Source organism: Apteryx mantelli, chromosome 6, assembly GCF_036417845.1.
Source record: "Apteryx mantelli isolate bAptMan1 chromosome 6, bAptMan1.hap1, whole genome shotgun sequence".
Classification (NCBI taxonomy): domain Eukaryota; kingdom Metazoa; phylum Chordata; class Aves; order Apterygiformes; family Apterygidae; genus Apteryx; species Apteryx mantelli.
In genome coordinates, this window is record NC_089983.1 from 8382438 (window position 1) to 8396003 (window position 13566).

Consider the following 13566-nt stretch of genomic DNA (forward strand, 5'->3'; position numbering starts at 1 on the left):
CTTGCTGCTCAGTGAGCACTGGAGACTGATCACTTGTCATTTAGACTAACTGTTCCAAAATCCTTCAGTGCTGATACCTCTCCCCCAGCCCCGAGCATGCCTGCTGAATGTGGTGTTAGCTCATCTGCTGAGGAGCAAATGTCATATGGCAGCTGCATGTTGTAGTGCAGGTATGATATATCTGTGTTGGAGAAGGAAGGGGATCCTTTTCTGTCCCCTCTGTTTTACTTGGCTGAGCGAATGCAAATGCCAATCAGCAATGACAACTGCTCAACATTTCTAAATTTGTCTCTGGCTGCTCCAGGTAAATTCATTTAGGGCTGTAAGAAATCTGCTTGCTCTGCCTTGGAAAAGCTTGTAGAAAAGCCGGAATTGTGCAAGTAGAGCTACAGAGAGATTTAGGTGGTGGATGGTGATAAACTTGTCTTCCCTGTGGCTCTGTCACTGTATGAATTGGGTATTTTACAGCAGTGTTACAGCAAAGCCTTGGCAGAGGCAAACCTCAGATATGGAAGTAGCAGCAAGTGTCAAATGCCTGATCCACACCCACTGGTGGTCCGGTAAAATCACTGTCTCGATGCTTAAAAACATCTGTGGCGGTGGTTGTTTCAAAGTCAGATTTGAAGAGCTGTGTGTGTATCCACTTCTGGTGGTCTTAGACTGGTGTCTATCAGATTATGGGAATGGTGGGGGAAATGAGCCCCAAAGGTGATGACTGCTGAGGGAGCCTATTGCCTAGCCTGGAAAAGTCCCCTGGCTATACAAAGGGTAGAAGAAACACTCACTCTTAATACCTCTAGAATTAAAGTGTGTGTGTGTGTGTGTGTGGCGGGGGGGATAAAGGAGGACAGGTAGGTAACAATGATATTTAAAAACAAATCCAATCAAGCTGCCTATGTGTGTCCTAATGGTTTAACATTGCAAATAAATGGCAAGGAACTGAGTACTAAGATGAATGCCATGATTTCAGCACTGTGCGCGATGTAGTGGAGTTGTCAGCCACCCAGGCTTTATTAATATTTGGTCGTTTCATACCAATCTATTACTATTATACATAGATTTATTATGAGGGGAGCAGCAGACTCCTCTGTGGTTAAAGATGAAGTATACCTTCTACTATTATTTCTCCTTTCAGCTGCTTATAATTTTCTCAATGCTTTTTAAGCTGAACTTTCCCTGCCATCAGGTGAATATTTTGAGAAAAACTTTCACTTCTACACATATACAATTATATAATGATTAACTAGTTCTGAGACCAATTAAGTAAAATGTCATCCATAACATATCACCCAAAAGGTGAACCCATTCCTGTGACTTTTTTGGCTCAGGCAATTTTTTTTAAACTCAAAGGCATTTTTCAAACTGCTCTTGCAAATGCACTGTTTGTTTAACTAGTCCAGGGTCTCTTCTCCCTAGGTTTTTTTGCCAATTTCATAAATGGCAGAAAATTTATGGGCTCTTTCCTCCTGCCTTGGGGGGTGTCTTGGGGCTTGATTTGGCTAGATTAGATGGTGTTAAAACATAACCTTGGAGGATCTATCCGATATGTGAAACACCACACTGCAGTTGGGGCAGACAGGGATAACTGCTGAACTCTCTCAGCTGACTCTGGTTAAACTTGTAGCAAGCCCCTCAGGGCTTGCCCAAGACCAGCTGAGAAGAGTTTGAATGTGAAGAAACCCCACCTCTGCTGGCCCCAGGGTGCTGCCACCACGGGGGTGGCGAACTTGACCCTTCAGATGGAGCTGTAGGGCAGAAGGAGCCCTTGGAGTAAAGTCTCCTTCTCTGAAACCCAGATGCAGCGCTGGCGAGCAGGCGGAGGCTTGTGCGCTACCACACTGTGCTCTCCGCGGCACATCAAGTCCCCTTTGGGGACGAGGGGAACAGCAGAGCGTGGCTGTGCAGGATAGCCTGAGCGTTGTCTTTCTGGGAAGCGTGCGAAGGGGAGGGAAAAGCAGAAGGCTCTGTGCTGTCTTTGCTCCATTTGCCCGAATGGAAGGCAAGGAGAAATTCCCTATCTTGCCTTACAGAGGGGATGAGCAATGACACAGGCTGGGGAAGGATCTGCCTGCTTGAAATCTTCGCCCAAATCAAACTGAGTAGAAAAGCAGACAAGCAAAGTATCGGCACAGAGGGCCTTTACATAGGCACTTCTTGCAATCACTAGTTTGCCTTAATGTCATTCCCAAGTGAAATACGGGATAGGTTTTACATCAAAAGCAAACAACCCAAACCAGCAAAGCCTTGTTAGATAGCAGTTAAGTCTGACACTCAAAACTGCAAGGACATTTAAGTGTTTTCTCTCAAATGTACAAAATCTATCCAGACTAATTCCTTAAAAGATTGCATTGTTTAGTACTGAGTAACGTTAGCCAGCTTGTAAAAGGTAAATTGCAACCTTAGCCCTCCCCTTAACTTGATTAACTTTGATCACTGGAGCTTGTTTTTGCTATTATTTTTCTCGAGTGGTTTCCTTTATGTGCTGCCATTCACAAACTGTTAACATGCAAACAGAGATGGCATGGAAATGCAATACCTGACAATAGCATGTGCAAGCCTGTTTACGCACTATTAAAATGATATGGTCTTCACTCAGGGTGCCTAATTGAAAAACAATTATACTGCGAAATGCTTTAGATTACGATTAATCAAGCCCTGTCAAAGCCAGTAAAAATGCATGTTACTGATGGGAAGCAAGGCGGTTGTATTCTGCCCTCTAGTAATTTTTGCTGTGCTCTTACCTAATGGCAATATTCCATACAGGGCTATTAGCTGTCTGACATCCGAGAGAGAGGGCACTGGCTCTATGCCTGCCTGACGAAGTGCAGTCCCCAGAAAGCTGTACTCGCCTGTAGGGAGGAAGCACGGGCTTAATAAATGTGACACTGCAGTGTTGCAAAATGCATAACGCAAATAATGAAAAACTACTGGAGAACACCCATTTAATGTGCTCTCAGCAAAGCCGGTACTGTCAAGGGACAGGGATGCAAACAGGGCAATGTTGTCATCGGATGTGGGCGCAAGAAATCTGAAAGGTGAACTGCAAAGGAAAATGAAGTTCAAACACGCTGTGGGCTTTCCCCTGCAACCAGATTGCGGAAGGCATTCAGCAGGGCGGTAAGTCTCGAATAGCCTTTTAAACAAAATTCTTGGAGAAGAACCATTAGTAACACTGTAAATCACACTGCTGGCAGAAGACTTCTAGATTTGGGATTTTGCAGGTCTGAAATCCCAGTGAACCATGCTCTTTCAAAAGGATTTCAAAAAGAGGGAAGAAGTACTTTAACAAGCCTTTCCCCTGCATCCTGTCTCAGTTTCTCACAGCATACTAGGCATGGAAGCGTTTCACTTAATTTGGTGGGTTTTTTTGCTTTGCTGTTCACCTTTTCTGTTTAAACACTGCCCCCTGCCCCCAAACCCAAGAAAACCGAAATGCACTGACACGAACAGAAGTGAGCTAGTCTTGCTTCAGCTCTTGTTAGAGCTGTAATCGCGTTGCTTGTGCTGTCAGTCTGTATACAAGATGTGTTAGAAAACAAAGATCTGTAAGGAAGGGCCACAGCAAGAAAAGTACTTGTGCAGGGCAAATGCAGTCAAGATAATTTTTTAGCACAAATAACATGTAGCTGTGGCAAATATTGTTGATGAATAATAGTATATTGTGGTTTTTTGGAAATAAAAAGGGAGAGCACCAGAACTCTCTGGAATAGAGGTATATTAGTGATGGTTGAGACAAAGTAGAGTTGTAATTTGGGGCAAAAGGATGGACAAGGTCTGGTGCAACTACCCCCTCCCCTTGGAAGAGTAAAATTCATTTCAGGTTTTATCTTTTATTTAAGGAGAAATCAAAAGAACTGGCTAGGAATTAATCTTCAGAGATTTAATTAGAAGGCATCAAAGGGTTTAATTGCAACTGAGCATAAATCACAGTGGATATTCTCTGACTAATTTAGATAAGGTCACCAAGAAAATTAGTTCAGCGATGTCAGTTTGTCATAGAGAGGGACATTTCTGTGCCTTTACTTGCTGTATATTGCAATTCCACCCTTCGTCCTTTCCCTAGGAACTGAGCGAGTGAGTGACCTTCCTTGGGCTTCGGTCTTGTACGAGTGGAGCAGATGAGGATTTATTTTTCTGTAGGCTCTGTGTCCTTGGAATCTTAAAGGGAGCTTTTTGGCTTGGTATTAATTTGAAAAAGTTAGGCTCGGATCCTAAGCCAACTCTGAATACCTTCTGTATCTTGTTCTGGCAGCCCAAGAAGTGTGCCCGAGTTCAGGGTGGGGAAGAGCTGGCTTTGACACTCTGTGCTGCTTTCTTGCCACCTGCTCTGCCTGGGTTAGCATGTGTGCTGGGATGTGGGAAAAGGGCTGCTGGCATTGGGGGTAGGCAGCCATGTGGGCATCGCCGCTCTCTGCGCTTCTGTGCTGAGTATCTTCTGCTGCTGGGAAGAGAATATTGCTAATGGAACTTGGAGCAGCTCCAGTGTTGCTCCAGGCTGTGGTGGAGCCAGACTCCAAACCTCAGGGTCAAGGGAAGGGGGCCCAAAGCCATCTCAGCCTCTTTCCAAGCTGGATGTATTCAGGGCCTTGTCCCTTTTGAAAAAGTAATCCAACATTTAGTGTTACAAGGCTCTGAAATGGTTACCAGCTGTTAATTATTATCCATGGGTGAAGACCAGCTTTCAAAATATCTGTGGTTGGGAATGTCTGGTCAGAAGCGACCTTGAGAAGAACAGATGGTAATGGTTGGGTGAATGAAGTAATAATGAAAAGCTTCCATTACTGTACTTTACTGCTCTTTAATGAGCATAAAATGAATGGGATACTAGTTAATTTAGCCTTCACTAGAGTGGGCGAAGTCTCTACAGCCAATAAATGTTGCTTTTAAGAGTTTATAGAAACATGGCATTTAGATGATGTGAGAGAATCCAGCTTTTCTGGCTCAGTTACATACCATACCAATAGCTGGTGGTGTTGTAGGTTCTGGATTTCTGCAAATTCAAATAATGGTGATCTCTGAAACAACCAAGTTTGGGGGTTTTCCTTTGCTATCTTGTGGACTGATGTGAGTTTACTTCACATCACCAAATGCTTTTTGGAGATGGTGTCAAAACCCTGTGCAGCCTGCAAGGTTTTTGCTTGGTGTAAAGCATGGCTCTGACTGCTGTGTGCACACTGCAGCAGTAGGTAAGAGGACTATGAAATCCAGAAAAAGGCTGGGGGAGGCATCTTATTCAGACTGAGGGCCAGACATGCCTTAAAGTGCTGCTTGAAGTTCAGGGGCAGTGAAGCTGCTGGAGGTAAGGGGTGAGTCCTGGCTGCTGAATGAGCAAATGCTAAGGATCATTTCTTCTGTTTCCTGGGATGGAGTACGACTCCCTGTTTTAGACTTGCAGTGCCTTGCTAGTGCCTGCCAGTGCTTCTTAAAGGGTGACCTGGTTGCACCTCTGAGCAGTTTGACACATCCCAAAACATTCATGGCTTCCACACATTAGTGCTTGGAGCTGAGCACCCAGTTCTGCAAAGAGGCCCTGGCTTCAGTAGCAGAAGTGAAAGGTACCAAGCGCCCCTAAGAAACAGACTTTGTCTACATGGCTTTAGAAGCTCAGGTTGAAAGTCTTTGGAAGTACAATTACTCTAGCTCTCATTCCTGACTGGAAATAGGGGTTAGTGAACCTTGACTGGCTGCAGATTTGGTTATATTAAAAATCACACAAGCTGTTAAATGAGTACTTTACCAACATAATCGGAGAGATTCACTGTCTTGGCTTTTATTAGTAATCCTTGTTCTGCTAGTTCTTTGTACAGAGAATCGATGGTCCTATGGACAAGAGACAACTCAAAATCTAGGGAACTGAGTAAAAAGTCAGTCCTCCAACAACAAAACTCAGTTGTTTATACCTCCACAGCTTTATAAATGTATTTTGCAACTCTGAGGTTAAGGTGATTAGCCCCATCAATATATAATCAATAAGTGCCTCTTTCTGCATTATGGCAAGGAATCCTTTACTGCCTCGCACACCACACAGCTCCCTCTTGCAATGACTCTGTTACCCGTTTCCAGGTGATGCAAGATCAGTTATGACTTGTGTAATAGACTCATTCATTAATATCAATTACTGGGAAATTATTTTTAAATTATAGTGGTGTTAGGATTGCTATTATTATATACTTATTCACTTAGCTCTGCAATTAGTAGTAATTCATTAATTCTTCCTGGAATTTATTCTGTTGGCAATAGACTGAGCCTCACCTCATCAGGAACATACTGGGAATGACTCAGCTGGAGCAACCAGTGGTCCATCTACTGCAGTGTTTGGGTGATGCTGGCCAGAGGAAGATTGGGGAAAGCATGGTGGAAGCTATGGAATAACTTGTCCAAAAGGCATCTTCCTATCCCCATTAGAGGCTGGAGATAGCTCCCAGTAGTTGAGGATTTACCACACTTGGATTTGTGTCCACTCTCCTATTGCTGTGATGTTCTCCTTTAGTGCCTCTTTTGGAGGTTAGTCACAATGACAGTATGTGGCAATAGGAGCTAGAGATTAATACTGCTTCAAGGACTTTACAAAATGAATAAGCCTACTTGAAGTCCTTGTTATACTGTTAGGGTAAACAATACTGATTTGAACCTTTCCAGGTCTCTTGCTGTTGTGCCCTTTTGCACGTTGTCTTTGTTGGTGCAAAAGGGTCCCAGTCACTTCAATATCTGAACTTTTTGCATCTTTTTCTGCGACCATTTTTAATTGGGACATTTTGGTATTGCTACAATAAAAATATTTAATAGTAGCTCTCAGCTGGCTAGTAAAATCAAATATATAACTTGTGATCTATAGACTTTTTCCGTTTCAGCTGGGAAGTTTTATGTTTATGCAATGTTAGAGTGGCACAATTAATATAGAAGTAGCGATAAGGAAATACAAAATTTAACACACCTTCAACAACGTTGATTTTGCCGCTCTGGTTCTTGCCTTCATTGCCAGTGATTTTTATGTTCAGTATATATCATAAAACGAGCAGAAGGTAGAATGAGACTAACCTAGCATTTCTGTTGGGAGCATGACTTCTACTTTTCCTGTCTTATTATTTTTACTGTGCAAGCTTAATGATACATGCCCTGAGTCTCCTCCAAGTAAGTATGATGTGATTGGTACTAAAGCCCCTGTGCTACCTCCACCATGTCAAAAGAGATGAACCTGAACTCCTCTTGGCTATTTGTGAAATGCTTTCTCCTTCCCTGCTCAGCAGGGAAGAGCAAAGCATGGGCCCAAAATGCCAAAGAAACTCTGATTAAAAGCCAGCTACTAAAAAGCATGTGTTCTATAATGTCTGTGTGTTTTAATAAGTTTACATATAAGAAGTAGGTATGTGTAAGTAATTTTAAAAGCACAGGATATATGTATACTTATTAGACTTTGGCACTGTTCTGGTAGGAGAGGTCATGCTCTGCTATAGTCCATGATACATTTATTTTAAATATTTGCTTGGCAAGGTTTTTTGTTTTAAACCAAGTAAGAGCTCATTCACTGATCTGTGTAGTGGTAGCACCCAGATGATCTAGTCCAGGTCTCGCTGTGCATGTTTTGCATAAATGGACTGTGGGGCGAATCCCACATGTTTTCTCCTGCAGCGACTGAGTGGGCTTGTTGTTGAGTTGCTCTCCAGCCCTGCTCCCTTGGGAGCTCAGTCTGGTCCTGCCCCACATGGCTGCTGGGTCAGCAGGCCTTGGCGGTGATACCTCCACATAGGTGTCTGTATTGTGTGTACAGGTGAAAAATGGCTGGATTATCAGTGAATGCATCATGAAATCACTGAAAACTTAATGTCAGATGAAGAAATCCTCTCAAATCCTTCAAATGAAATAAGGTTGTTTAAATGAGCAAGGATACACAAGAGACTGTCAGGTTTGCCAGAACTTGTATCGATAAATAAGACCGATTTTGATATGCATGTTTTACCTCGGACATAAAGGCTGATTTACAGAGTATGGGGGCCTGTCTGCAGCCTCCCTTCTCTGACTTCAGTTCAGATGGAAAATCTGACAGCCAACAAAACTGCCAGGTGATTCTGCACCTGCTGAGAAGGTTGGAAAGGGAGGAGAACTGGGCCAATATTCTGCCAAAATGCTGCATGTGCTTAGCTTTACATAGGGGAATTAACCTCACTGAAGTTAATGGAGACTGGCTTTTGCAGTGTGGTGTTGTAGAATGAGGGCCTTAATTTGCAGGTATTGCTGAAGATAGTAAAGCATCATCTCTGCTGTATATCATTAAAGCAGTGTTTTGTTGCCCTTTAATGCGTGGTGCTATGAAGTTGTCAGCTGACCTGGGTGGAAGGAGGAGGGGAGCAGTGAGGAGGTGGCAGCATTCACTGGGAATGCAAATATGGTTTTCACTAAAGTGTATATGCTTCAGGCTTGTGATAGCTTTTTTTTTTCTTAGGCTTATGTATGTTTATAGCTGTTGTTAAAGAGGTTTTACTTATTGTAGGGCTCCTGATGCCAGTAAACCTAAAAATGTTGACTGTCCTTTTGAAGTTAAAAAATAGGAGGCTTGACAGTGTAGCAAATATAAAGTGGGTGCAATCTATCATTGTCTTAGGGAGACCAGTCCAAACTTTACCTGTTTGGAGTCAGATCTCTGTCAATCCTGGACTTTATCTCCATCCTGGTCTTCCCTTTTTTCTGAGGACCATAAAAAACAGGCAGGAATTAATGGTCTTAGAGCTGTATATCTGAATCTGAAGTGAGGAAGGCTGGCTAGTAAACATTTCAGTGTTTCTTCAGTGATGAGGACCACAGAAAACCCAAAGGGAAAAATCATATTCTTGAGTGCCCTGAGGGAAGGAAGTCCTGCCTCACTTATAAATGCATGGGAGATGTCCCCATTTATAGATGCCTCTCTGAGGCATGGGAAAGGCAAAGCACCTTCTGTCACTGGGTTAAAATATACAAGCAGCTTCCCTGAGGTCATGCAGGGTGCTCACAGCTGGACTAGGAACTGAATCCAATCCTCCTGAGCCTCCAGCTCACTTTATAGCCATTTAGACATCCATTCTGCCTTCTCTTTCCTAATGCCTTAGGGAAGAAGCTTGATGAGGTCAGAAAAATGAGAGCTGCCCTTTGCTTACACTAAGGGAAGACTATGTACTGTGTGACTAGTTTCTTTACGTATTACAAAAACCATGGAAAACATAAGACAAATGTGAATCATTATGCCAGGCCCCTCTCAATTAATTACATGGTTAGGGATAATTAGCGGAGGAGAGAGCATCATTAACCCATGCACCATTATGTTAGTGTCCAACACTGGTGTCCACACTTGCTTTCTGCAAAGCACTTCAGTAGAACTACTTACATGGTAACATTGAAACACAGTGGGACTTCTTCAATGGCTTAAATCTAGGCATGTGCTTAAGTGCTTAGCTGATCAAGACAGTTTATTCCTTCCAAAAGCTTATTCATTTTTCTGGAAATAGTTGTTAATGAATAGTTCTGCAGAGCTCTAGAGGTTATGTTGGGGAGGGTGGAAATCTTATCCACTCACATGAAAGAAATGCTGCTTTTCCTGGAATGGATCAGCAACAACTAGAAATATGTCAATTGTAAGTTTTCAAGGAGAGCTGTAATCTGAGTAATTTACGGTTGAATCACCTGTAACTGTTTACAATACAACAAAGATTATCTAGAAGCAAATGTAATTAAATTAAACCCAGAGCTATATGGATAAGCTAACTGGAAAAGCTAGTATTTTTAAATTTTGGATTAGACTCATGCAAACAACTCTGTTTCTGCAGAGCTACACCTCGGGTTTCCTTACATAAACAAGCTTGGTAGCAAAGATCCCTTAGAATGTGCAAGTGGTGTTCTGCCTGGGGAAGAGGAAGAGCAAAGCATATGCCATGCAGTTTTAGCAAATGAGGAAATGGAGAGACTGTCAGTGGTTTTTCTCATGCTCCTCCAGCTTTGTCTCTTTAACCTTTCTTCAACAAGCTAGAAATTACATATGATGGGGTTTGACTGTGAAGAAAAGATCATTTCTACCTATATAAAGATACTAAACATGTTGAATTTATTGGCCAACTGGTATTGTCCTCAAGGCAGCTTCACCAATAAACTAACTCAAGAGCAAAACAAAAATGTATTATGTAGGGGGAAAAATGTTTTTCTAATTAGTATCAGCATTTATGGGAAATTTGGCAAACACTAAGATGCGATAAGGGGAAATATGAATTGTAGACAATGGCTTTCCTCCAAAATGTCTTACTGGGAACTGCTTTTGTTTAGAAAATGATAGTGTTTAATGAATGTGAACACGCTCATCCTTTATAATGAAAATCTCCTTGTTTCTATCTCTGAAATGTCAGTCTAGCTTCTGTGTAGCCATCCATTTACTCAGTTATTTTCTGCTTTGACGTATCACTTACTGTGTAGTGAACTGCATTAGTTACTAGTTGGCAGGTGACAGAACACAATCTTCCATGCTCAGTGTGGTATCTTGTCTTAATGTGTGGTCCCATTAAAATGTTTTGGGTAGCTCAGATGTTGCTATGAGCAAACACGGGACAGACTTGAAACCAGATTCCAGAGCAGAGCATCTCCAGGATCAGATGGGAGAGGGCAGGTGAAGTGTCTTATGGAGAGGACTGCCCCATGCTGAGTAGCAGGATCTGCCTCACCCTTTGCTTGGGATCATACAAGTTCTGCTGCAATTGGCTGCGAGCAGCTACTGCAGCCAATTCTGTGGGAAAGTAATGAGAAGAAAGTACCTCCTGTGTCTTTAGCTGTCTTATTGAGGGAAATGGCAGCGTGTAAGAGGCAGTCTAGGAAGTGCTTGAGCGGATTCCTTAGATCACTCCCGGGTGGCAGGCTGAGCAAGTGCAGATACAGAGGGGACAAAGCAGGCAGCAGGGAAATGTAGTTCCTACAAAGCCAGTTGGTGTGATGTGTGTTCATCCCATGTCCGTGCCGCACTAGTCAGCGTGTGCATTTGCTCTGCACTGAGAAGTCTTTTCTAGCAAAGCTAAGGCTGAGCAGCTTCTGATACTTGCACTGGAAAGATCCTTATACCAAGGTGTTCCCACTGACTATTAAGCCCTTGCTGAATATGGGGATCTAATTTGTGATCTCTTGCATTTAGCTGCAGCATCTAAAGAGGTTACAGCCCCCACAGCTGGCTGAGAGCTCTGGGTGGTAATCTTCTCAGCAGCTGCAGATAAATCCAACAGGGACTGTGAATCATTTTCCTCAAACCCAGCCTTTCTTCACTTCTGACACAGCTAAAACCTTACACCAAGCTCTTATTTCATATCTTGACTACTCCAGTCTCCCATTTTCTGGCCCTATCCACTGCAGCTTTGCTCTTATCAAGTCTTCAGAATGATGTCCAAACTGTTGTTGTGAGTCATTGCTATAGTTTACCCCTTCTGGGTTGCTTTGCTTCTGCCTGGCTGCATCAAATAGGGATGTTTTAAGTCTTGTGGGGATGCTAGCAAGCCCTATTTTGGAAACAACTGACATGTATAGGTTCCCGTGACCCCTCTTTTTTTCTGAAGGCTGGCCTTGCCTTTTGTGTATGTGTGGGTGTGTTCGCTTATGGGCTGCTTTACCTGGAGCTGGATCAGAAGCAAGTCCTTAGGGGATGAGAGCAGGAAAAGCAACACAATAGGCTAGCTAAATCACCCTGATAAACCCTCGAATGCAACTTCCAGGTCAGTAACTGCACAGAGCTGATCTACTGGCAATTATGTTGGACACAAAGCTGATTTAAAGAAGGCAGGTCTGTGGTGGTGAATTTGGCCACAGGTTCCCAAGAGAAACACTTGTGGCTGCAAAGCCCACTGAGCACCAAGACTGGGGTACCTGGCACCCATCTGAAGTGACTACCTGTAAAGCAGCTGGGCTGTGCTAAGCCACCCAAACCAGGCTCAGCCTGTCAGCTGAAAGGGATGGGCTCAAGAGAAGAACATTTTGCTAAGACAAGTTTGTTGGCACAGGGATGCCACTGACTCATAATTACTGCTGAAAATGGTAGCTCTCTTTCTTTTCAGGTGCTTTATAAGAGACTCCTCTAGGCTGGGTGTGGGAAATTGGACCTTCTGACATCTCTCTGCCAGCCTTCATAGACATCAATGTCATATCTCTCACTGGGAGCCACTCCTCCCTCAAATCTTTTTTTCAGCCTTCCTTTACACAGGTGCTTATAATCCCAGCTTGCTGATCCATGGCTGGCAGATGAGCTGTTTTCTTTCCACCTGCCACTATGCAGAGTGAAGAAAAAGCAATTTGCAGAAGAAAGCTGAACTACTGTGCTTCTATTGTATCCTCATCCTCTCTCCATGGCCATGTGGCACCCTCCCTATTGAGAACCCAGCATGGTGTGCATCTCCATCTGAATGAGGACACTGGGGCTCTATTGATGCTGAACCACAAAGACAATTTATAGCGGGATTGTCGGGTGGGGCGAGAGGCTTCCAGTGTTGGTAGAGGCATGTGGTCCGGGCCTCAAAGGGTAGTGATGTGACTCATTGCATATCAGGTCTGATTGGTTTACCCATTTCCACAACAGCCTAATGATTTGGAGACCCGTTTGTAATGAGAAGAGCAATTTGCCCTTCTACCCAAGCTGATTCTTTTGCAAAGGTAGTGAATGGGCTGTTTAACTTCAGGGGCAGTAAGAGTAATACCTGACAGGGGTAAATAAGCTTTTAGTGTTAAGTGGTATCTGAAGGTTTGGAAGTCTGATAAAGCTCAGTCTAGAAAGTGCATTGTATGGAAATAAAGGAGTGGTATAAAGTATGGCTAGAGCTGTTAGACTTTGTTTACTTAAAGCCTGAGCCATCTGAAACAGACTGGGGGTGAACAATTAGCTTCCTTCTGGAGTCCAATTCCAAAATGTCCATGCTGAATTCCTCACAAAGGGGACTTCTGAAAAGGCCTTCATACTTGAATTATTTCCTGCGGGACAGGCAGATTTTTTTTTAAATGTGTACTTAACAATTTTTTAAAGCTACACTACTTATCCAAATGTGCCCTTGAGAAGGCAGAGAATGTCATGCGCACCCCTGGATAGAGACTGTTCCCTGACAACAAAGAAGCCCTAGTCCTACTGTGCTGTCTTCCTGCAAAGAAAACAGAAGAAATCCCTTTTTTACAATAGAGGAGATGGTGAAATGAGGCAACTCTCCCTAGACAGGAAAGTAAAATCTGTTTTTTAAGAGCTCACTTAGAGAGATTACCCTTGTCATCCACTCCCCACTGACAGAGAGCGCAGAAAGGTTTGTATTCTCTGAAGAATGTTCAGTTCTCCTGAGAATACAGTTTATTTGCAGGATATCCCTTTTGGGAAAAAAATGCTTTACATTGGCTCCAGACATGTTCACGGGTATGATGAGAATCCAAAACCATGACTGTTTCACATTGCATAGTTTAGATGGAGACTATGGGACCCAAGACATGGTAACACAAGCCTTGAAAAACCAGAGGAGTTTTGTTGAATAGCAAGTGAATAAACTGCTTCCAAAACTTTCTAGTCCTTGTTACGCTTGTTATGTAGTCCAGATTTCCCTA

At 43.1% G+C, this 13566-nt stretch overlaps 1 protein-coding gene across 1 annotated transcript in view; it reads right to left on the minus strand.

The window, feature by feature from the left end:
- The window catches only part of IQCA1 (IQ motif containing with AAA domain 1), a 110457-nt gene that overhangs the window by 21627 nt on the left and 75264 nt on the right, over nucleotides 1–13566 (minus strand). Inside the window, exons 12-14 of the mRNA XM_067298701.1 lie at nucleotides 8621–8682; nucleotides 5738–5820; nucleotides 2742–2849 (exon numbers count right to left, since the gene is read on the minus strand). Of these exons, the coding sequence (XP_067154802.1) occupies nucleotides 2742–2849; nucleotides 5738–5820; nucleotides 8621–8682 (253 nt within the window). The remainder of the gene's footprint in view (nucleotides 1–2741; nucleotides 2850–5737; nucleotides 5821–8620; nucleotides 8683–13566) is intronic.